Raw genomic sequence first — 26,447 nt, forward strand, 5'->3', positions numbered from 1 at the left:
CTTCCTGAATATCTCATAAGTAAACAAATTTTGATCTCTCAAAACAACTGAACACACTTGGGAAGTGCCCTTACCTGTCCTTAAATAGTGCATCATCAATTCCTTTCCTACGAAGCAGATCTTTTGGACCATAGGGTGTGTCTTTGCATTTAGAGTCTGTGTCACAAAGTAGGGTTTGCAGGAACGGGAAGAAGCCAGTACTAGGAAGATTTCGAGGTGCAAGGTAACCTGAAATTAAAAAACAAAATACAATAATTACATCACTATGGCATTTGCCTTGGAAGGGAAGGACGTGTAGTAACTCTGTTTTGTGAAATTACCTTCTGGATTATGACCATCTGGGTCCACTAATGTATCAAAAGATGTAAAAATGCCTGTTGCCCTACAAATTTCTTTTCCTGGAATTAGCTGCAAGAATGTCCGCTAGAGTGTTTTAAAAATAAATCACAGTATATCCGTATCATAAAACACAATGCAGCTAATAAAAATGTTGTTAAATAATATAGAAAATGTTTATAATATCTTGCCAATTAAAATGAGTAGATCAGAAAACAGCATGACCAGAATAGTTACAATCTTTAAAAAAAAAAAAAAAATGTATATTTAAAAACCTGGAACAGGGGCACCTGGGTGGCTCAGTCAGTTAAGCGTCTGCCTTCGGCTCCGGTCATGATCTCAGGGTCCTGGGATCGAGCCCTGCATCAGGCCCCCTGCTAAGTGGGGAGCCTGCTTCTCTCTCTCCTCCCTGCTCATGTTCTCTCTCGCTATCTCTCTCTCTAAAAACAAAACAAAACAAAAAACCTGGAGGGATTTCCTCGGAGGTATATTTCACATGATTTTTATTTATTTTTGTTTAACTATATAGTAACTATTTTTTCCCACAATGTACATGTCTTCTTTTGTTATCAAAGTCATTATAAATGCAGCCAATCTTCCAGATACCAGGAAATATTTTTGGTCTCCTCAAAATTTAACATAACATAAATAGGATTAATTATCCTATACACACAATATTTTTTCCTATTTAAAAACCAATAATAATGGAATAAATAAATTCTCCCAATTAAGATCACAGAAAACAAGAACTGCAAGAGTAAAGGGTTTTGTAACTTCACTCTAACATTTGCTTTATAAAAAATGATGATGGTATATACGTGTCAAGAAATAGGCAAACGTAAAGCACAAACCTTTTTGCAATTAGGTCTAATATTAAAACACTAGGTTCCTCTTTTGGGGAGTATATGGAGACAATGAACTTTCAAAAAAGGTAGGTTTAGAAACTAAGAATAATTCCAAACTGAAAATTAAAAAGCAAAACCTTAAATTCTTCATGAATCTGTCAAAAAGGGTGTCAGTACAAGTCTGTTTTCATTATAAAAAGAAAGAGGAAAGGTTAAAAAAAAAGAAAATAGTAAGAGCAACATGGTTAAGTAAGCATTAATATATTAGCAGAGCAAATAATAGATAGAAATTTGATCTAAGTAACTTAAATACAGCTCTACATACAGAAAATTGGAAATAAAAGGGAAGGGGCGATAAGAAAGTTGGCCAGAAGTAAAGAGGAAAAAAAGGAGAGAGGTTGGAAGATGGTGTACTGTTGACTTTGAAGATGGGGGAAGGAGCCAAAAGCCAAGGAAAGCAGGCCACCTCTAGATGCTAGAAAAGGCAAGGACACAAATTCTCCTAGAGCCTCCAGAAGAAATGTAGCCCTGCTGACACCTTAATTTTTAACCCACTAAGACTAAATTTTAGACTTCTCATCTCCAGAACTATAAAATAATAAGTTGGTGGGGTTTTTTTTTAATTGAAGTATAGCTGACATATAATATTAGATTAGATTCAGGTATACAATATAGTGATTTGACATTTATATACATTATGAAATGATCACCACAATAAGTCTAGTTACCATCTGTCACCTTACAAAGTTGTTATAATATTACTGACTATATTCCCCTATACTGTACTTTCCATCCCCATGACTTATATATTTTATAACTGGAAGTTTGTACCTCTTGATCCCCTTCACCTATTTCACCCATCTCCCAACCCCACTTCCGGTAAGTTGGTGGTGTTTTTAAGCCACTAAGTCTGTGGTAATTTGCTATAGTAGCCATAGGAAACTAATACATGAAATAAGACTGGTATGAATTAAAGTTCTGGAAATTCAGAAGAAATTGGAAAAACCTTAAATCCACCAAACTATTCACCATTACCTTCTAAGCTGCATCCCTATCTGACACCAGAAAGACCAGCATCTCTCCTAACATTAAACCCAGTGAAAACTTCACTGGGAAGTGGACCTTCACTGTTTTCACTGTAGTGCAATTTCCTGAATGAACTGGAGAGTAGCAGTCAAATTGCCCATTAACTTTTCACATCACCTATCAAAATTCTGCCACAATGGACTGCATACAGCAAGACCTTTACAATTCTGCAGTGAAATTTCACCACTAATGGTGATCTACCCTACTACATAGATCCCAACTGCAGCTGCTCCCCCAGAGTGTGGGTCTGCCAATGGTCTTATTCCTATTTGACTTCAAACACATGCAGTGGGTCCTTTGAATGGAAAGCTGATAGTAGGGCAACAGAAGCAGATGACTCCTTTGCTTATTCCATTTATCAAGGTGATGGTATGGCTGAGCCAGGCAGTGCTGAGAACAACAGCTCGCGAGAAGCCATATCCAACAGGAAGAGAAGGATAAAAAAGGGAAAAGACATCATGGGAAGAATATCTGAAAAGAGGTGGCACATGACATCCAATTTTAGTTTCTCTGGCATTGATTATAACTTTCAAATTATTAAGAGAGGAATTTGGAAGCGTTTAAACCCACAAGATTCCTCACTGTGATTACGATAGATAAGCCTACTTTATAGGAAAATTCATCACAGGGTTGCTTTAAAACCTTTTTAAAAGTCCTACAATGTTCAAAGTACAGACAGTTCATGCTTCACATGGATTTTCTGACACATAATATTTAACCTGTTACAATGGGTTCATTCAAATGAGGAATTGGTTTGGGTGTGTACATGTTATAGTAAACACAGTGCCATGCACAGCATGGACTGCCTCCATTATTTATCTTACCATCACCTTTTAACTAAGAACCATACGCTCATTAAGATAAGGAAGTCTGTTGCAACAACAATCACTGATTTATTAAGCATGCACTTATTCACCATAGTATGGTAGGCATGTGACATACATTTATGTCACATTCTTCTTTGATATCCATAATATAGTTTCTCATACATAGCAACTTTTCACACAATCTGGAGATCCTCTAGAACTAACAAGTCAGAATTAAATATAATTCAACTTTATTTAGTGGTCTTCTTGTGGGGAAAAATGGAATTTTTTTCCCCGTCTTCTGCCCATCTCAGTTACGTGTGTGCCAGGAAGTAACCACTCAGAGCAATGGTGGAATCAAACCATGACACGTTTTAAAGAGCTGCTAATTCTAAGTTGAACTCATTCTATTCTGAAGGTGTCTCTGGCACTTTCAGGTTCCAAAATCATGTTTCTCTTTATATCCGTAAACGCTAGGATGCAGGAAAAAGAGAAACATTTCTCTGTCCCTCACAGGACTGCCGTGCAGCAAGCATGGAGCACGCCAAGTTAGAGCTAAAAATTGGTTGCCCACATTCACAGCCAGAGCACAGATTTAAGGACACAGGTAGAAGAAGATCATAACTATGCAAGCCACAGTACTACTTGTAAGTAAAAAAACAAACAAACAAAAACAGATCTCGGGGGCTTGGGATGGAGGGTAAAGGCAAGATCAATTCCTTGGTATCATGATTCCCAAAGGTCTTACACTCAGGACAACATTCATGACTACCTCCAGGAGAAATAGTACTGAAGAACTTGCAATTCCATGGGGAAATTGGAGCCAGAAGATTCTAGTATATTCTGAGAGGGAAGTGGGTGAGTAGTAAGCAAGATCCCAATTCACCTATGGTTTAGTTTCTCAGGGGCTCCAAGCAAAGGCCGTGAAGTGGTCTGAGCTACCACCCATGGGTGGGGAGAGGTTATTCTCATAAAATGGACACAGTTAATATTACCTATATAATAGTAACATTGACAGATTCCAACATTATTTCAGGGAGTTGAATCAAACCAAACTATAATACATTTTTAGGAAAAAACCCACCAATTAGCTAAGCTTTTAACTAAATCAGATTCAATTCTAATTGTTTTAAGAATGAAACCAACATTATAAAAAGATTCAGTTTAAGAATTAAAAAAAATACTCTGTAAAGAATTGTGATATCAACCTATATACATCTATGTTTACCTAAAAAAGAGGATCAGGTTTGGTTTTCTTTTCCCTTTCTTCACAAAATTCCTTACTCAGAACAGTATTTGTGTGACATAATGTAAAGATTTGAGCAGTGGTTCTCAAAGCACAGGTCCTGGACCAACAGTGTCAGCACCACCTGGGAACCTACTAGAAATAAAAATTTGAGATCCCACCCCAGATCTATTTAGTCAGAAACTCTGGGGATGGGGTTCAGCAATCTTTATTTTTTTTAAAGATTTTATTTATTTATTTGACACAGAGAGAGAGAGTACAAGCAGGGGGATTGGCAGGGAGAGGGAGAAGCAGGCTCCTGCTGAGCAGAGAGCCCGATGTGGGGTTCGATCCCAGGACCCTGGGATCATGACCTGAGCCGAAGCCAGATGCTTCACCAACTGAGACACCCAGGTGCCCCAGCAATCTTTATTTTAACATGCCCTCTAGGTAATTCTGATGCACACTAAAGTTTGCCAACAGCAGGATTAGACTACAAACTTTTGCAGGAGAGTCAGATAGTGATTATTTTTTAGCTGTGAGACTCAACTGTCCCCATCACAATAACTAAAGTCCGTCAATGTAGTATGGAAGCAGCCATAGATAGTGTGTATATTAATGGGTCTGACTGTATTCCAATAAAACTTGATTTACAAAAAAAGGCAACAGACTGGATTTGGGCCTACAGGCTCTAGTTTGCTGACTCCTGGGGGGATGACCTCTTACATTTGTCCCTCACCCTCTCCTGCCTTGCTCACTTATTTTCACATCTTCCCATGCTTCTTTTTCTCTTCCTTCATCTTACCTAATTTACTTAATATCCTTTAATATTCCCTTTCCTCTATTTCTCAATCTTTCATTCTTTCCTTTCCACTGACCACCCCCTCTTTTGACTCAATTTCCAATTCTTTTCTTTTCTCCTGCTATTCCCTTCACCAACTCCCATATCTCTTTACTCACTGGTACAGCCAAGAATGCACATTTCCCCCAATATTTTCCTTTACTTCTTTTCCTTTTTCACCTTCACAGGATTTTTGCCCCTTCCATAATAAATTCAGGAGCACATTGCTCCTGGCACTATCCACAGAAGTGCTGTTTTCTATTTACTGTATTATTAAAGAAAGAAATGCCACAGTCTTTTCAATAATGAAGCTGCTTCCATTTGACATCATTAGGCTTAGGGAGCATTCTGTAGGCTACCTTGGTGACATTTGTAGATATTATAATAATGGTAGATATTGGAGAACTTCCACTGTGTTTCTTTGTGTTTTTCTCAAAGCTGGTCAGAACCCAACCTAGATGATATTTTGTGTTTCCAGGTGAAAGGAATTTGGTCTTTACCCTAGTAAAGAAATGAATGATGTATCTTGGGAGGAAATTCTGACTTTTTAAAATATGAAGTCATTCATTTGGGGTATTATAGTTTTCTTAACTTTTTAGATAAAGGGTTACATTAGTAGAATACATTATCAGGTTTTCTGATCAATTAAATGGTAAATCTCCTCATGAAACACCACAAGAATTTCTCATCATGACAAGAGTACAAAATGAGACAAGCGTATCTAGAAACATCACCTATAAACAAATAACCAGATAAGAATAATGAAAATATGAGAAAGGAAATGAATCTCAGAAGGATATTTGTAATAATGTATTAAAGTATTTTTATTCTTCTTGTAGTTTTTCAGCAAATTTCATTCTCAATAACATCTTTAAAGACATAGTTAAAAATATAAATGACATAAACCTAGTCTTTTAAATTATTTTATGGCATTATATCAGGAACCCAAAGGACTGTCCTTGTTCTTCAAACGTCCTTTCCATTTGGAGGAGAGACCTGATCCCTGAGGGGAGGTGTCCTCTTCCCTCACTCATCCTCAGGTAAACTCAAACACACTAGCTCTTCCTGATTCTACTCGCTCTGAATGAGAGCTTTTTTTTTTTTAATCTTTGTGGCCCAGAGAGACTTCAGTCTAGGGTTTAATACTGATATGACCTTGAATCTTCAGGTAAAGTCACTAGCTCAATAAAATTGCATTTTTTGAGAGACTAGATAAAGAATAAGCTACCTGAAAGAAAGAAAAATCCTTACATAGTTCTTAGCACAATGCTTGACACAGTGCGAGCAATTATTAACTATATGAATGAATGAATGAATGAATGAATGAATCCCTGAAGGTCACAGGAAGACTGCATGACTTAGGACTTTAACATAATATCCATCTTTATCTTTACTATTTATAGGGCAAAATTTCAAATTTTATCCCATATTACCGTTAAGTTCAATAGATAACAATGGATACAGTAAGTTCAATTGATAGTAAGTACAATGGATACTATTGCATTATATTTATGTGCCTTATAAGAATGGATAAATCAATATTGATAAAAACCAGTAATACTTATTATAGGCTATTTAGGTCTCAGTTTCTTTGAAAATCTAGTGAGTACACATTGACATCTATAATATCGACCACTGAAATTATTATCCAGAGAGAATCCATCCATCATCTATTCAGTGAATATTTACCGAACAGACACCATGTGTCTGGCCCTGAGTAAGGTACTAAGTAAGGGTCATCTTTCTGTTTTCTTTTAAATAAGAAATATTTCATTTTAACATTTTAAAAATGTATCTCTAGGTTATGTGTTTGTGTGTGTGTGAGAGAGAGAGAGACAGAGAAAGACCACCTATTTTCAAAGCTCATCACACTTTCATTATATAAAATACATATAGAAGTCATTTGTTTTCCTAAATTGTCAGAAATATTATGTATATAAATAGCATATGTTTGAAAATAAATAGCAAAACATTGGTAAGATAAAAAAACTTCTGTTTTTTTGGAGGAATTAAACAATGTTCATTTCATACAAGCCCCATGACAGTCCTATAGGACAGGCAGGGCAAGCATGATGGCCATTTTGCAGATAACCTCAGAGAGATCAAGCAATTTGCTTAAGGTCACATGAAAAGTTAAGTGCCAGAAATGGATCCAGAACTACATGATATACAACAATAATGAAAACAACATTCTGTTCAGCTAAGTTTTAGAATATCTTGGAGTGAGAAGACTGAGAATTTGAAAAACAGGTACCACTTCCGGTTTTGATGCTGATTCATTAAACCACCAGGGGCAAATTAACCTCCCCATGTCTCTATTTCCACATCTACCTAATGGAGGATAATGAGCCTTGCCACCTCACAGGGCACAGGCAAGATTAATCAGATAACTTGGGTAAGGCACTATGAAGACTGGAGAAGGAAGGCCGTGTGGAATCTGGAGTTCCCACTGCTCATCAGACTGCTGTTGCATCATGTGTGTAATTTACCACAGTGAGCAAAGCTGTGCTGCTCCACCTGGTCTCCCATCTCTGTGCCTTGAACCAATGAATGGTTAGGAGTATTGCATGATGTGTTTCTCTCCCTAGTAATTCATAATATGTACCTATATCACCTTGTACAGTGCTTCAATTACTGCGCGCTCAGTGGGTGGGGCACCATGATACATTCTTCCTAATTCTCCCCAGGCAAGTCTTGCTCCATCATACAGGTGCTTTTCCAAGTTCAAATCCTTTGGCAAAAACGTAGACTGTTTCTGGCAGTGAGAGCTGCGGCAAGATGCTTAATCCTTTAAGCAGTGAGTAAGAAGGTCCTATACTCAAAAGGTTGGCATCTTTCTATGCCGCAGAGACCAAGAAAAAACCTTGGGTCATTTGAGATGGTGTCCCACATGCTGGGATCTTTCCCACATTTCTCAGAGTTGTCTCCCAGTACCACAACCAACAGGTTTTGAAATGTACAAAAAGTATCCTGGGGAAGATAATTTGGGGACTCTGGCTACAAAATTGCAGGTGCTATAGGAGGTGCGAAAAGATTCTTGCCTTTGGCTTATTACTATTATTATTTTTTAAGATAAAGGGATGAGGCAGTTTAGACTCGGGACCTTGCTATCTCTTTGGATGTTACCTCTTTGATCCTTAAGTACACACTCAAACTGATGGTCAGCCCAAAGGGCTCCATAACTCATCTTTCTTAGTTTCCAGAAGAGATGTGCCTCCTTCCTTTCTGAAGGTTAAGGAGACCCTGTTGGGTGATGGGTTCCAAAGATCATGGCTTGGTTTATTTAAATTGTAAACAAAATTATTTGATTCAAGGCTAGGAGACGTAACTGTAATACATACATGCCAGATAATAAACTCCCACATGGAATGAATCTGAAGTTTAAAAATACTAATACTATTAAAAATATTTGCATTTGGCAAGGAATCTTGAGTTCTATGGCTCTTCTTGGGTGAGTGGGGTCCATTTGTCTTCTTAGACAGGACTAACAGTAACCAACTGAAGCTTGTCTTTCAGTAGCAAAGATTCACAATTGCATTTTTAAAAATCTTCCTTGCCATGGCCATTTGTAAACAGAATCTTGGCAACTGTTTTATTTCCTTCCAAATCTAATGTTAAAAGAAAAATGAACCCTAGATCCTTGTTCCATTGTAGAACATTCCTCCTATAAAACTTAGTCTCCTAATTCTTCTTAGATACGGCTACCCAGAAAAGTTCCCCACAGCCTTTGGGCAGGGCTGATCTGAAGCTGGATCCACATGGGTGTATGGCTGGCTTGATTGCTAACATCAAGAAGACCTGGTGCCAGTGGGTTGAGAGCCACTGCGCTGCACCCCATCAGCCCCAGACTCCCCTGAGACACTGCCCCCTTCCACAGATCCAGCGACACCTGTTAGCACCAAGTAAAGGGTGGAGGTACTTCCTCCCATGTGGCCGCCTCCCTTGGGATTTGTCAGAGAAGTGCTGCACTAATTATTACCCACAGTGGTAACACTCAGCCGTCCAGGGAGTTAACTCAAAACCTGCACGGGGGTGGGGAGGGTGGGGAGGCGGAGGGGGGAATGAACAGAAGAACTGATTCTTCTCCCACCACGGTAGTGGTCTTCAATGGGATGTTGCGGTTGGGGGAGTAGGGGATGGGTGGGGGAGCATAAGCATGTTCATAAACCAGCCTCTGGGGCCAAATGAGTTTAGGAAACTAACCCCATCTCCTGTTCTGGGAAAGCCAGAATACATTTGCATATTAAAGAATCTGAGAAGTTTTTCTGTAAAAAACCTGAATACCTTTAGTTAATTCCACATTTCCACAAATGTGAGTACAGAATATTAATTTTTTTTCTTTTTCTTCCTGTTTTTATTTAAGATTCCTGGGAATGAATATTCCATGGGGCACACTTTGGAAAACAGTGCCTTTACCCATGATCTCACATATTCCCAACTGAAAAGGAATCTGGAACTAGAAATTTATTTATTTTTTTCCCCCCAGGAGGGAACTTTTAACATAAGGAAATATCTTGGCTTTGAGTGTTGATGTACTAGAACTTACTTGTAAACTGCCACCTCACTAACTTGGCTTAAATACAGTAGTTCAGCAAGCGCCTTAGTGTTTATTTGTGAAAGTCCATTACAACTGTACATGACTATTTGTGGGAGTCCTTTAGCAAAACTTGTCTAAGACATTGCTTGGGAAAGGAAATTTCATTCCAGAAGGATCTGGGGAAGCTTATAAAAGTACACAGTCTATAATGGGAAAAAATAAGGTAATGAAGAAATCATAATGAGAGCAAACAAGCATAGGAAAGAATAAAGCCAGCACAATAATTCATGCCAAAGGTATGTTTGTTATTGGAGGTTGACTGCAAATTTGAATCTGAGTGTCCTAAGGAACTACAGAAACAATCATTTAGATTGCCCCCCAAATAAAATAGAACTAAATAAACATATTAGGGGAGGTACAGCTTTTCCTATACTGAGAGAAATCATGACTTTTAGGCACCAAGAACTTCAATGGGTTTTAGCGTATTTGCTTTCACCCAGAAAAGGAGCACCAGTGAAAGTGACTCACCATCCCAGTGACCCATCCCTAATGGGTCTTGTCCCGAAGTTGTTCGGGAGTTAGCCAGAAAAGTGTCCCCTTCAACTTGTTTCCCAAATATTTGCCTTTCTGGGGTCTGGGCTAAGTTATGAGTCATTGCCAGGAACTACATGTTGGCAGAAATTTTAGGAATTACTCTAGTGAGTGAAGCATCAGGCAGAAGCAAGAGTTAAAAAAGCATCCTTCTAACCCTAGCTTTGCAAATGATTTATTATGCAACCATGACCCTCTACCTTGAGTCATTTCCTCACTTATGCAGGAAACATAAATCTGGACTACCCATCCATCACAACTATTACAAGTAGAAGAATCTCCTGTAAAAGGAGATTAGCCATGCTGAAGTATTAAGCACTTAACATAAGATGAAAATTATGTTTGGAAATTAAAATGTGATCTCAGTAACCCATTAAGAGTAATGATATGGAGAAAAGAATTTCAGTAATTATCCCTATAAAAGTACGTTACTAACAACTATTTTTTTCATTCAGGAATCTGACTCAGTTGTCACAGAGAATTATATGTGTTATAGTGTAAAAATAAAAGCCAGTGAAGTACATTCCCAGGATCATTGCGCAGAAAAAAAGAAAGTCCCATAAACACAGAAGCTTAGTAATGTCTCTAATTCAACAGATGGTCTATTCACTTGGGAAGAAAAGGGTCTGGTTTCGGATCCTATCGCTTCTTAACAGTTTGTGTAATATTTATGTCTTTGGTATTCATATTCTGTCTATTTGCAAATGATACGTATGACAACCTGCCAGTGGAAAATATATGTCGCAACCTTTTCTTTCAAGCAGCACTGCTGACAGGTAGCAACCTCATCTTCTTGTCAGCCCTGACTTTCTCCTAAACCAAAGATCCTCTTACCAAGACCTCTGCCAATCATAAAGAGACAATTTAAGTGACCTATGGCTTGCTGTGTGACCACAACATATTACAGGCCTTCTCTCTCCTATGTAGAATCGCTTTTCATCAAATCACTTTTCATCATTAGGAAAAAAGAAAGAAAGCAGAGAAAAATCCCCACGGGGCATTTTCCTAAGCTGTAGAGAAAAAAAAAATGCTAACATGGCAATTAGTATTTTCTGTTTTTTTTTTCTAAGAAAAAAGTTCTTTTTTCCTAAAAAGGAAATAATTCCAAAAAATACAAGTAGAAACCTCAAGATTCCATTTGCCTATCAGATTGGCAAAAGTTTAAAAAGTCTGACCATACCAAGTGTTGGTGAGGATATACAACAGTGGGAATTCTCATCCCACGGTGGGAAAAAAGTAAATTAGTTAAAGTCACCATGGAGTGCATTTGACCACACTGAACAAAGTCTAAAATACACATAGCTGTAGGTATATACCCCAGAGACATGCGCACACATGCACCAAGAGACGTATTTAAAACATCCATCACAATACTATTGGAAATAATTGAAAAAGTAACCTAGGTGCTCATCAAAAGACCACGGATGGATTGTGATATATCTATGCATGGAATACGTGGTCAAAATGAATTCACTAAAGCTACATAAATCAATGGAGATAAACATACAAAATGCCATACTGAGCAATAACATAGTGTTCAGTCTAAAAAGCATGGTGCAAAAAGATGCTAGGTTGGGGTGCCATTTCTAATAAGTTTAAAAACCTGTGGTCATAGGGTACAAACTTCCAGTTATAAGATAAATAAGTCTGGGCACTTAATATATATCATGGTGACTACGGTTAACAATACTGTACTATATATTTGAAAGTTGCTAAGTGAATGGATCTTAAAAGGTCTCAACTCAGTGATGGGCAATAAGGAGGGCATGTGATGTGATGAGCACTGGGTGTTATACCCAGTATTGGTAACCTTGTGAAGTAATGGATGTTAACTAAACTTATTGTGATCATTTCACAATATATACACATATCAAATCGTTATGCTGTACATCTGAAACTAATATGCTATGTGTCAACTATATTTCAATAAAGCTGGAAAAAAAACCTTACAGTTATACTAGAAGACATATAAAATAAAAGGGAAAGAAGAGAAAGAACACTTGATATACTACATAGCAACAAAATTATCAAGGACACCCTTCAGCAAAGAATCATAGAATTATCCCTGGTTCCTTTCCTCACAGCCCCCATTTCAGAACAAAGCTCTGCTTCCTAGGACCCTTCTCAGTTGTCACCCAAAGTCCAACTGCTATGAAAGGTTCCTTCTAGCACCATCTTACTGAGACACCCTATGGTTCCTCACGGTGGGCACTCCTCCCTAGCTGCAAGGAGAAATAAATACAACTTATTTGACGACAACAACAATAAAGTTAAATAAAACCCAGAAACCACAGAATTTTTTATAAAACCTGCAAAGTAATATTATGTAATGTAGTCAGGTATATAAATATATAATAAAAAATATAAAACAAGCATGGGAATGCTATACACCAAATAAAATGATAATGACATCTTCCAGGAAGGGAGGGAGGGATGCAGACAGGCAGGAGAGAAATTAATCTGAGTGGTTTACACAGGGGCTTCAACGGTACCTTAATGTTTCATTTCTTTTAAATGATTCTGAAAGGAATATGGCTAAAAATGTTAGGGTTTGATAAAGTTAGGTAGTGGATACATGAATGCTTGTGCTGCTTTTATGATTGCCAATGTGTTTGAAATAGCACACACTTTTCTTTTTAAAGATAATACAGATCTTCCTCTACTTATGATGGCACTACATCCCGATAAGCCCATCATAACTTGAAAATGCCGGGGCGCCTGGGTGGCTCAGTCAGTTAAGCGTCTGCCTCTGCTCAGGTCATGATCCCCATGTTAGGCTCCCTGCTCAGCGGGGAGTCTGCTTCTCACTCTCCCTCTGTGCTCTCTCTCTCTCAAATAAATAAAATCTTAAAAAAAGAAAACGCCATAATCAAAAATGCATTTAATACAGCCTGCCTACTGAACATCATAGCCTAGTCTAGCCTACATTCAACATGCTCAGAACACTTACATTTAGCCTATAGTTGGGCAAAATCATTGAAAACAAAGCCCATTTTGTAATAAAGTACTGACTATCTCATGTAATTGATTGAATACTGTGCTGAAAGTGAAAACAGAATGGTTGTACGGATGCAGAATGATTGTGAAGTACACTGGTTGTTTAGCCTCATGATGCACGGCTGGCTGGGAGATGCAGCTGGCTGCCAGCGCCCAGCACCATGAGAGAGGATTCTGAGGCATATTGCTAGCCCAGGAAAAAGATCAAAATTTAAAATTCAAAGTATGGTTTCTACTGAATGCATATTGCTTTCACACCATAGTAAAGGTGAAAAATCTTAAGTTGAACCATCGTAAGTTGGGAACCGTCTGTATACTGGAATTACATTAAAATTTAGGAAGTTTTAATTACTGAAATATCAGAGAATGTTCATTATAATTCAATCTAACCTACAAGCCAGTTCAAGAATAGCTTTATAACAATGCTCTCTGGGTTGATAAATTCCATCCACTTTTTGTAAATGTTGTGAGTAACTCATTAATCTATTTTTTTAATCCATTGTCCCCCTTGCCCTGTTTATTATGATACTAGCTGGGAGTCTCTCTTCCTGAGAGGCATGGCTAATTCAGAACTCATTAAATGCACGACTCCAAACTGTTCATTATATATTACCTCCATCCTCTCTCCATTGAGCATCATCTGCTATTGTGTTTACCCCATTACTGAGCTTAATTAAGTCCTTCAAGACTTTCTCGTAATCCCCCAAACTTGTTGTTGGCAAATATGTACCATTTATTTGCATTGCTTCTGAATCGTTAATAAATACGTTTTAAAATTGTTTCTAGGCTTCTAAAAGTCATCACACAGTTCAAACTGACTGACATGTTCTCACTTTACATATTTACGTATCTGGTTTTTGGAATTATCCGGGATCTAACCTTTTATCTACTATTAACTTGTTCTCCAACTTATTTAAAGGGCCCTTCATTCAGAGCCCTGTGGGAAGATCACAACAAAGTGCAAACCACTGGCTTATCTAACTGCAAATACTCAGTTAATTATTTCAAGGAGTTTCAGCAGGTTAAAAAGACATAACTGAATTTATTAAAACTACATTGAATGAACTGCCTGGGCAGATTTTTTTTTTTTTTTTCTGCTAAAGGAAAAATTTGCCCACACCTAATGTGAATTCCCAGGATCTCTTTTCTCACATTAAAAAAACAAAACAAAACAGGTTAGCCATTAGCCAGCTGGCAGCTCTTTAAAGATATTCTCACAATTAATGGTAAATGATACAGCTTTTCTAGTGGGTCAGTTTCATTCTGCAATTTCTTCAGATTTTTAAAAATGATAACCAAGGGAGGCACTGCTATTTCATTCCCCCAGGCTCCTATAGCTTTCATTGCCAAACTCAGGTCAGTGGTCTCCATCATTGTATGGATGAGAGTAACACAAGATCAGGGGGTGTTGTATTTAGCCTCTGTCCTTCTGGACTATCTGTTTGAGAGAACTGTGATCTAATAGACTGCTCTGACTTTACCACATGCATGCTATCAGAGAATTCTTGTTATTCTTTTGAGTCGTGAGCAATGTTGCCTTCAGATCCCCTCTTAATTTTAAAAGTCTTAGTTTATGCAGCCCTGCTGACAAATTTGCCCTTTGTTATCCTTTCTTGGGTAGATATTATTCTAATATATGTATCTATATTAGCAATGCAGCATCATTACTCATTCAATTCAACGCCACTGAACATCTTTTATGGACATAACGTGGAAATGCTGTTGGTGGATAAGAGAACGATAACTTTCTTCACTCTTAGACTAATGAGGTACAGGAGAAAACACGGGAGTTCACATGTTAGTAAAACAAACCCCAGCCACCCCCTCTTTATTTTGGGGTCATTAATACCTGAGAATTATATGTAATTGACACTCCAGGCACCCCCACCCCCCTTTTCCTATTTTGGAACTGCCCTTCCAGGATTAGACTTCTCTGGGTTAACAATGAATTAAATCCTTCCCATACATCTAATAATTAAAATAAACTGGGATATGAATCAGCACATGAACTAGATGAGTAGCTTATATTTTTTTCCTTCTTGTCTCTTTTTATGCATATTTAGTGGACTTTGTAGCAGCCTCTTTTGTATCTGAAGCAAGCAGATGCTTTTACTCTCTCAGCCTAATGATGTGGAGAAAAACAGAAGGATACAAAAAGTCTCCAAGTGCTTCATCTTCAGAGATAATAGATACTGAAATTGCGTTCCTCACACCATCCCCTCTTCCCAGTTCAATACCTGGAAATGGTGAAAGAAGTATAAAGCTGTGCTGTAAGACACAAGAAAACCCTTTTGTAGACACTGGTGGGTTTCTTTTTAGAAAAACATGAGCAACTACATGAAGCTGAAGGATTGAAACTTAAAAGTCACAACACTTTCTTCCTGGTTTTGAGACAATAAAGTATAAATGAGGGGGTCTTACTAGCTATTCAATATCAAACTGTCAGGGCCAGTACTAGAGAATATTGGTAAATAATAGAAATGAAACATGGAAGATACCTGAAACTTCAAGCCAATCTCCAATTTTCAAATATCAAAATTGATGTGACTTCACTGACTGCTTACTATGCTCAAAGGAACAGTGGGATCAGGGCAAATTCCATTAATCTCTTCCAATTCAGTCTTATCTTTTCCCGATCATTGTCCCTCTTGTTTTGTATCATTCAAGTCAACAAAATAAGTTGCCAGCTTTTGCTTAATTGCTACTAGACATGCACCAATTTTCCCCAAAGCACCAGACTCTTTTTAATTATTCCTTTTGGCAACACTGAACAGCTCTTATTCTGTGTTACTTAATAAAATGTTTAGAATAGTTAACAGAAACTTTAAATCCCAGGCCAGTAACTTTCAATATTTAAAAAGGCTGATGAAATCAGGTGTAATATATACAGTTGGAAAGAAATTAAAGTTAGACATAACAATAGGACTGATGTCAAAATACTGGTTGGGGATGGATGCCCCAAAGGATAAATGGATAAATGGATGACTATAATTTATTGTATTCCTAATAATTATTCCTTTATGTGACATATATCATTTGTAATTCTTACAACAACTCTGCAAAGTGATTTTCTTTTCTGTTACATATAATAATTCAGAGTAACCTGCCTGTATTTGGAAGGCCTGTTTTGCATCTTCAGTCCCACATCATTTTTCTTGCTTGTTGATAGGGAAATGAGGTCTCTTATTAATAACTTCTAGTGTAGTTTCTCAAAATTCTTTCAAAAATATAAAGTGGATATTTTCCCCTTAAGATGCAGCTAAAAGAGTCAGAAATTTACAATGATTTATCATAGAATGAAAACATTTCTGATTAAGTTTCAAAATGCTTTAAAAATAGATACTTAAAAATCTAAGAAACAACTGCCCAGGGAGATTTAAAAGAGAAAAGTTACTTTTTAAAACAAAGATTTTATTTATTTATTTGAGAAAGACAGATAGCAAGAGAGAGCACGAATGGGGAAGAGAGGGAGAAGCAGGCTTCCCACAAACAGGGAGCCCTACGTGGGCTTGATCCCAGGACCCTGGATCATGACCTGAGCGGAAGGCAAATGTTTAACCGACTGAGCCACCCAGGCACCCTGAGAAAAGTTACTTATTTACATCTTATGGATTAGAAAAGAAAGACAGGGCAGGAGTGAATGATACACCAGAGGTAGCCCAGTCGGTGGCCATAAGTAACAACCATTCCTTCCCATGTCCAGTGGGATTCTCTGTTGGGAATTCAAGATTGTATCTTAAGTGCCATATTCCACTCAATGCTTCATTTTCCTGCTTACTGCAGTAACTGGGATTTCATACCAACAGTACTAGAATCACAAGGTAACTCTTCAAAGGAGGTGTAAGTTAAGCCTCTCCTTCCTTTCCTTTCAGAACTATATTATTTTCAATCTTTTCTTGACTAATGCTAGGATGTTCCCCCATTAATTGGTTGAGAATTAAGAGTTAGTGATTAAAGTTGAGAATCATTTGGTTTATCATTAATTTGGTTTTATGGTGCCAGTTTCTGGCCAAGAAAAGGAAGATACCAATTACCCTGTCAAATCTGACAAATACATATTTGTATTCAATAGCTCCAGTTAAAATTAATCTTGATTGGCTCTCTTTAGTCTAGCTACCTTCACTTCTTGACAAAACAAACAAGCAAAAATGAGGGGATTTACACTTAGTTTCCCCCTAAATAATGGTGAATTACTTTTAAACACTGGGATACTCTGATACACACTACTTACTTTATAATGCATCACAGATAATATTTAACATTGTACATTTAAGTGTATTATATATATTTGTTATTGTATAGTATATGTTTTATATATATTTGTGTACTTACACGCGCGCACACACACACACACACACACACACTACACGTCTTTAGGAGACCCCAAGAGAATGCAAGAGGGGAAATTCAGACAGGGAAAAAAGGAGTGTTCAGAAAGAAGAGATTCAAAATGGAGTTCTGTTCCACTATGAAATAGAGGATCTTGCAATTTCTAACACAAAACCAATCTTAAAAAGGTGCTAGATATTTTTTGTTTCTAGGCTATTGGAACTGTCCTCACTGAGAGTGTTACACAGTTATGTAGACCTCAGATGAGAGGATGCGAGTGCCCAGATAGAGACGTGGAATGCCACCGTAACGTGTTAATGCCCTCTTTTCTGAGCAGCCTTTCCACCTTCAGAATAAAGTCCAAATCAGCGCTGGGTAGGACTCCTCCCAGCCCCCATGCTTGACTCACTTCCAACAACAGGATGTCTCTCCCATCCACTAAAATGAATCATTTTGTTTATATTTTGCAGTAAGACTTTTATAATTGTGCTACAGAATTCACAGGAGTATAGGCCTGGGGCAGTCAATCTCCTTATTCAAGCACTTGCCTTCTTTTACCTCAGTGCTTCCAGGCTGATGGTCTTCAGGCTAAGCTTAGGGACAAGAAGGATCAACGGCCTGTGAAGAGTCAATGAAGAGGCTGATGCATAAACGCCTGAGAATATGACCCACCGTTCCAAAACAAGCCCCTTTCTAACTGCCGGTCCTCTTGTAGCTCTTGGAATACATATAACTTGCTTGATCTTGAACAGTTGGCTTAAGCGAGTGTCTTTTTCAATTACTATAATAATAACATATATAACTATATGTAACTCTAGCGTGTTTTAATGCTTTTCAGCTTTAAAAGGACTTTCGCAAATAACATCATATTTGAGCCTCATTCACATAACCATGGGACGTAAGCATCATTTCCTCTTTTATGGATTAGGTAATAAAAGTTCAGTGACATTTGTAGGTAAACAAAATTGGAACTTTAAACTAGGAGTTGTGGTTTCAAATCCCATACTCTTTCCTCCATATCAATCTGTTTATATTGTGTGATCTGAAAGCTGATGGAAGTCCAGGAGCCCTCCTCCCCACCCCACCCCTGCCTCTAAATATTCTTCCCTAATTTGGCAATATGATAGGTATTTCCATATAATAATGGCTCCCTGGATATGTGTGCTTTTATTTATTTATTTTTATTTTTAAAAAAGATTTTATTTTTAAATAATCTCTACACCCAACATAGGGCTCTAACTCACAACCTCAAGATCAAGAGTCACACACTCCACTGACTGAGCCAGCCAGGCACCCCTGGATATTTATACTTTTAAACCAGATTAATAGATTATGTTACCTGAAATACGTAAGGCATCGGATATCTGATTTATCCATAGGGATTAGTGTTTATTAGTCATTAACATGTAGATTCACCTAGGAGAGAACAGGTGTCTGGGGAAATGAATAGTGGAATGTAAAAGTCTGATTGAGGAAAAAGGCTGGAAATTGTCCTGAGCATGAAGCTGTCCCTGAGTAAGACATCAGAATGAGAGATCTAGCAATCAGCATTCAGGACAAAAGTATCAGAGGGGGATGGAGGCAACATAGGAACCAAAGAGAAAGGCTGGGAATATCCTGTGATCTAAAACAGTAATCGACTTTGGGCATTTTAAGATATTATCTGGCAAAGTCCCTTTACACTGAAAAACCAGAAAGAATTTGCAAGAAGAAGGGAAAAAAGTAACCACATTCAGTTGTCTTTTGGATCAGCATAATGCTGCTTTTCATTGTTTTTCTATATTAATTCTAACTAGAAGTCCTATATACTACCATCATGGTGCTCTCTTGGGGACAATGAAGTTGAAACCCTTAGTTCAGGTGGATGTGCTGAGGCATAGTAGCTCAGGTGGCATGTCAAGTAGCTTATAATTGGTATTCAGGGGCACCTGGCTGGCTCAGTCAGTTGGGCTTCCGACTCTTGATTTTGGCTTGGGTTGTGATCTTGGGGTCATGGGATTGGGCCCGGGTCGGGCTCCGCACTCCACACGAAGTCTGCTTGTCCCTCCCCCTCTGCTCCTCCCCGCTGCCGTGCATGATCTCTCTCTCCCTAAAATAAATAAATAAATAAATAAATAAATAAATAAATAAATAAATAAAATCTTAAAAAAAATAATAATGGGCATTCAATCCAATGACAAAGGTATGTGGTATGCCATGCTGAATGACTTAGCTTTAACTGCTGTGCATCTTCTCCCCTTAAGTCATCATTTCAAAATGGAAATATTTTCATATTAACGTTATCATTATGGGGTGTGCGCTTTCCACCTTTTGTCTTATAAAGAATATTTTCAATCTGCACCCAACATATCAATATATAATTTACATGTGAATCACAACTTACGCTTACAGACAACATTATTTCAAGGAGCAAAAAAAGTTTATGACCTTTTACTTATTAAATGTCAATCTGAGTAACAATAGTTGATTGTCTCATTACTCAAACAAAATGTTTGCTTTTATCTTTCTGTAGTTCTTTAAAACCTAAGATTTAAAATTGGAGATGGAAATACAAATGCTAAGATCAATAATAGTCTTCTACTGACCTAAAATGGCTGTAAGATTAAAGCTGAAAGATGCAGTGACCAAGGCTGAATTAAAATCCTTACCCCTCCAAAGAGGGAGTTTGGCCAGAAGCTTCTCATAACTTTTATCCCAATTGCATAGAGATCAATGTGCTCATTTGAACTCAGGAACCTATTAGTTACAACTCTCCATGAAGGTCAATTTGACTTGCTGGCAAGGGTTTATAATGCATATTATGCCATATATAGATCTGTCAAAATATGGTTGGAGTGGGAGCTCAAAAAAATATTACTGAACGAACAAATGAACCAATGAGTCTATGATACAGTGCTGGTGCTTATGCAAGAAGCTAATGTTATAGAGCCTAAATCTCAATTACAATGAGCTCCCTGTACTTTAGATGTACTAGACTTTCGCTGTTGTATTAATTGAAATTAAGTGAACCAGGTCAAGATTTCAAAATATTTTTGGCAATAGGTTATAAAAGGAATTTGTATGGTGTTAGCCCAGGCCTGGACTTCAGAGCCTGGCTTTAGCTTCACCACTACATGACTTGAGACAATTGATTTCACTTCCTCTTTTCTTCAGGACACAAAGGAGATAGTAGCATCTATCTCCAAGTGCTATTTTAAAGATCAAATGAGATGTTATATGTAAAAGATTCACCATAGTCCTGGGTACAATAAATATTAAATCCTCATGCATAAATATTTTTATAATGGGATTTACTTCAACAAGAACTAGCCTAAATTAATTTGCTTCTGTACGCAGAAATTCCATCTCTTTAATGTTAGCATTATGTATACAAGGATAAGTTTCTCCCTTCCATAACTTGGAATGTCACTCATCCATTCTATAGACATTCTAGCACTTTCTATGTGCAAGTAAAAGTGCTACAAAGAGTTATTGCCACAGGGAAGGGAAAGTAGAAGGCAGGAGGAAGGGCAGTAATGTTTGACAAAGCATCAATAGGCTTCTACAAGGAGATTAAACATATAAGCACTTGAAGGATCAAACAATACTATGTAATTGACAGACCTCAAATATGAGTGAAAAGACCATTATATAATTTTAATGTAAAACCTAAAAAGTAAAAATGGTGGTAGAAGAGGTCTGAACCCCTGGGTTGAAGACAGGACAATGAGAGAGCAATCACAACTGAAGGTGAACACAGAAGGGAGTAAGGGATGGGAAATGTTTTAGGCTGTGCCAGGAAAGAGTATTTGCTCAGTTAACCAGTCCTTCTGGCCAAAATTCACTGCTGTCAGCGCCATTTACTGTGTGCCATCTTTAGGAGGGGGCTGACAAAAATCAGTGTGATCGCCCATAAGATCCAAGAGTTAATTAATACTACAGAGTTGATACTTCATTTTAAAATACATTAGGATACAGTGGGTTAAGTGTGTTTCTTAATTTTAACCTAGCAACTATCCATTAATTTTAAAGTTAATTCTAACCTAAAATCCAGAGACTGTTAGTTAATTTTTGGAGTTCCCAAATCAGGGATACACAGTCCAGGAAGAATTAAATCTAAATGAGAAACTCTAGGAGGACCTGAGCTAGGATGACATTCTGCAAAGGCAATGCTTCTCCTGCCTTCATTTCAGGCAGGCCTGGAATGTGCTAGGAAGTGTAAGAGGTGTTAGAAGTAAGTTTTCATTTGGTGAAATGAGTGGTGTTGAAGTTAACGTGGCTTGGCTAGAAAATATTATAAATGTACCTCCACCTTTGCATGAACAAGGTGTGAAGATCAGCAAACCCAGGGTCCGAATACCCTCTGGAGTTTATATGTGGTCTAGGAGTCCATTCAACCCTGTACTCCAGCAGTAACTAGGTGATCCTAGGCTAAGCCCATTGTTGCTAGACATATGGTTGCACGCGTCTCCAATGAACCTTTCCAGGAAGGCCTTTGTAGAGTGCCTGCAAGGACAAGGAACTGGGACTCAATGGAACTTCATGAACAGGTTCATGTGACCTGTTTTGTGCATGCTTGCCAATAAATGTTTTTATGGATGGCAAACTGCAAGACTTGTCATTGTAAATGTTACCAAAGAGATTGTGAGGGAGGAAAGCCATAGGCTCACTTATCTCAAGTTATCAATTATTAATATTATCTATGAAGAAGAACCTAATGAGATCATGAATGGCCAAATTGGCTTAGGATATTTTTTTTAAGGGAGGGAGTGGAGAGGGCCAAGGTGCAGAGAGAGAGAGGGAGAGAGAATCTTCTTTTTTTTTTTTAGATTTATTTAGAGAGAAAGAGAGAGAGCTCAAGCAGTGGGAGTGGCAGAGGGGAAGGGAGAGGGGAAGCCGACTTCCCACTGAATGCAGAGCCCTACTCGGGGTTTGATCCTACAACTCTGAGATCATGACCTGAGCCAAAACTGAGAGCCAGACACTCAACCAACTGAGCCATCCAGGTGCCCCAGCTTAGGATATTCCTAACAGATTAGAAAGCATGAAGCAGCAAATATTTATTCAAATGGTTTACTGCAAATGCAGATCTTTAGCTTCCATTTAGATTATAAATTTGTTCTTTGTGCTTGCCACTGGGCTGAGTATTTAGAGCAAATATAGATATGAAAAATAAGATTCTTACCCTAAATGGTGTGTGCGCATGCATGGTGTGTGTGTGTGTGTGTGTGTGTGTGTGTGTGTGTGTGTGTGTGATGAGGGGTTCGGGAAGATAAAGGAAAAGAGACAAGCATGTATCTAAACAATTATCATTGGCATGATACTTGCTATGGTGATAGGGTCATGCACTTCATTTGGTACTAAAGTATGAAATTTGGACTCCTAATATAATTTATGGCAGAAGGTAAAGTGGGCAGGTGGGGGTGGAGAAGGCTGTACCTGCAACGAGTTTTGAAAGACAAGTTGGAGTTCGCAGAGAGAATGACAGGGAAGGAGGAAATAATATATGCAAAGGCATAAATGTAAGAAAGCCCTTGAGAAGACTGAAGTACAATAAAACTCCATGACATGATAATGCAATAACTTGAATTCAGACATACAGCAACTGGCTCACCAGGTCATTTCATTATCCTTGCAAAACAGGCTCAGGCATTTTACATGATTGGATGTTCTGGAACCCACCTGTAACATAATGGCAGCAATTCCTGTAGTCTGTTGAAAGTGGCTGGGGTGTGAAGTACATGGCTGTGACTGATAGGGACGGGATTACGGCCAGAGAGGGTGCAGGAGAGTTAGGCGTGAACATAAAAGGTTTTAGGTGCCATGTGGTAGAGTCTGGATTTTATCCCAAAAGTAATGTTGAGTCAGAATGATATTAAGCATGAAACTGGCATGGAAATATGTGTTTAGAAAAATAACTGGCATCAGGGGTGCCTGGCTGGCTCAGTCGGTGGAGCACGCAACTTTGGGTCTCAGGGTTGTAAGTTCAAGCCCCACTTTGGGCATAGAGATTACTTAAAAATTAAAAATATATATATATTAAAAAAAGAAAAAGAAAAAGAACAGGCATCAGTATAAATGATAGACCAAAGGGAGCGAGATCAGGGGTGCAGAAACCAGATAAAAAGGTGCTGTAGTCCTAGCAAAGAGACAGGGGGAAGACCTAAACTAAGGCAGTGGCAGTGGAGATGGAGACAGAAGAGTTTCATTAGGAAGAAGAACTGACTGGACTTGGTAACTGAAGGAAATGAAAGTGAAGGGAAAGGATGGTACCATTTTCTTGCTATGGATGACTCGGAGGATGGGGGATCCATTCCCCGCATTATGAAATGGCCAGTTTGGAAGAAAGGGAAGAAAAGGGAGTTAGTAATAGATTTATTGAACACTTCTAACAAACCCACATTTCCTTAATTATTTTTCTTTAGGTATTGCAATTGGGTTACTCTACCATAATGAAAAGCCATTATATTTCAATAGCTTGAGCTGATCTGGATTAGATACATTTATCATGAGTTGACTGGGAGATTTGGAAACAGAGCTGTCAGAGGCTTAGTTTGGGGTTATTTGTCATCAGTGCAAACCAGGATTTTAATAAATGGGAGGAGGTGAAATTTAAGAAAGGGAAATGAGAATGGAGAAAACTATTCTTGGACAAAAGTTTGTTAATTCCTAGTTATGATCATGCATTGGTTATTAGTAATGCTGAATGATGTTGGTGATGTAACACAGTGGCTCCTCAAATGAGTTTTAGTAGCAAATAGGGAGTTGGTATTTTGGGGGAAACCTCTGTGATGCATTGATTTAGAAGTTCCATAAAGCACTCCTATACCCATCCATCTAGTAAATACTTACTGAGCATCTGCTAAGGTCCATGCACACTGAAAGAGCTGGGAGAGTTGGAACAAATTTAAAAAGAAAAAAATAAATCAAATCTTGATTGGAACACATTCAAAGAAGGTTTTGGTACTTCAGACCTCTACTGTATAAACAAGGGCCCAGAGATATGATAGGAATAACTAAAGTGAATGAATACCTACTCTGGATTGATTGGATTCTTTTTAGCTATAGTTCAAGTTGTTCTTTTCTTTTTTTTCTAAGCCTTACTTACGCTCAACTAGGTTTCTTATAAACTGTATAATCTTTTCTTGCTTATGGTTTTGTGATATCCATGTGCCTTCTCCAAAGAATGGGACAAGAACATCTCAAAATGAAAACAGTGATTATTGATACTCTAAAACTATCAGGAACCCCCTTACACAAGGAAATCAAGACAAATATTAGCAAGGATATGATAGTAAAACAAGGGCTATCTTTTACAAATGAATGTGCAGGCCAGAAAGCCTCTGAATATTTCTGCTCTCAGAAACATTTTCTCATCAATTTCCCTTTCCTGTGTGATTGCTGTCTGGGGCCTACTGGAGGGAGTAGAATTCTTTCAAACATTGGTTCTATTAAAAAGTACTTGGCTTCTCAACTATAAACAGTTGATGTAACATCTTTATTGCCTTCAGTTTTAAAGTGCAGACTCACAAAGAGAAACAAGTTCCATTAACAGTGGTTGTTGCTGAAGATTATAGGACTAATTTAGCATTAAGAGGACTTTTATCTAGTGTGTCTCTTGGCAAAATTTCACATATACAATCTAGTACATAAGCATAGAAACCAAAGAGCAATTTACATCCCTTCCCAAATCTTAGGATAATTTAGATTGGCAGAACTAAGGTGAGAACCATGGTTTTCTTTTTCTCTTCAAACATCAGATGAGTACTTCTTAATGCATGGATTGCAATAAACAAGTGTTGTCCTTCGGCTAGTAAGCAACGAATATTTTCACCACTCTATCCTTGTGCCTTATTTTTTTTCCCTAATAGCAACAGATGTGTATAACAAATACATCAAAACACCTGGGTGCAAGTCACAAGCTTTTTTACTTACTAGCTGTTTAATCTTGGACGAGCCATCTAATCAAAATCTTTTATTGAGCACTTACTATATACATCAGTAGACTATAGGTTTGCTCTTCTTTGATATCACAGATTAACTTAATACATGCCATCTTATTAGATGTGTTATCTTATTTAACTCTCTCCAAAATGCTATGAAATAGGTATTTTGATTATCCTCATTTTATAGATGAAGAAACCGAGGCTCAGAGAAGTCAAGTGACTTCTCAAGATCACAAAGGTTGAAATGGGACTTGAATTAACACCCAGACCAAAGGCCCATGGGTTTGATCAGTAGGCTCAATTTGCCTAAGAGTTTTGAGTTTCTCATGTGTAAAATGGAAATCAGAATAATGAATCTCTCAAGATTTTTACAATAATTAAAAGACAATATTGTATAAAGGAATCATTACTGTTGTTATAGTTTTTGCTATTCAAGTTTCTCATTATCCCAGATTAAAAACTAGGAGAGCTCTTTTATTTCAAACTATTCCTTTGTCCCCCAAACCCAGTCTTCACCATCTCCTACTTACCCTTCCTAATATCATTCATTCTTTCCCATTTGTTTCATCAGCTGTGTTAGTGACAATGCCCACCACTTTTTGTAATTTCAATAAATGTGTAATTCTTTTTCTTGCTCCAGCCTTCTACTCACCCTGATATAACCTTTCTATGCTATTTGATTAATATACACAAAACACAATATTCCTATTACCATGTGTCATTATTGCTTATCAGGTAAGGGCATCCTAATGGCATCACTCTGGTATTTGAGACTCTGGGTCTCTAGGACCTATATCACCCATTCAAACTCATTTCTCAGTAGCATCTAATGGAATTGGGGGGAAAACTTCTTTATTGGGTGTCTGTTAGTGGGAGGCACTGCTGATATTTGGTGGAAAAGACAAGCTCAGGCAGGGGCCTCATGAAGT

At 37.8% G+C, this 26,447-nt stretch overlaps 1 protein-coding gene across 1 annotated transcript in view; it reads right to left on the bottom strand.

Annotated features, from left to right (window-relative positions):
* The window catches only part of ABCA12 (ATP binding cassette subfamily A member 12), a 169,768-nt gene that overhangs the window by 115,223 nt on the left and 28,098 nt on the right, over window positions 1–26,447 (bottom strand). The window contains exon 3 of the mRNA XM_036087379.2: window positions 75–228. Within this exon, the coding sequence (XP_035943272.2) occupies window positions 75–228 (154 nt within the window). The remainder of the gene's footprint in view (window positions 1–74; window positions 229–26,447) is intronic.

Source organism: Halichoerus grypus, chromosome 4 (assembly GCF_964656455.1).
Source record: "Halichoerus grypus chromosome 4, mHalGry1.hap1.1, whole genome shotgun sequence".
NCBI lineage: Eukaryota > Metazoa > Chordata > Mammalia > Carnivora > Phocidae > Halichoerus > Halichoerus grypus.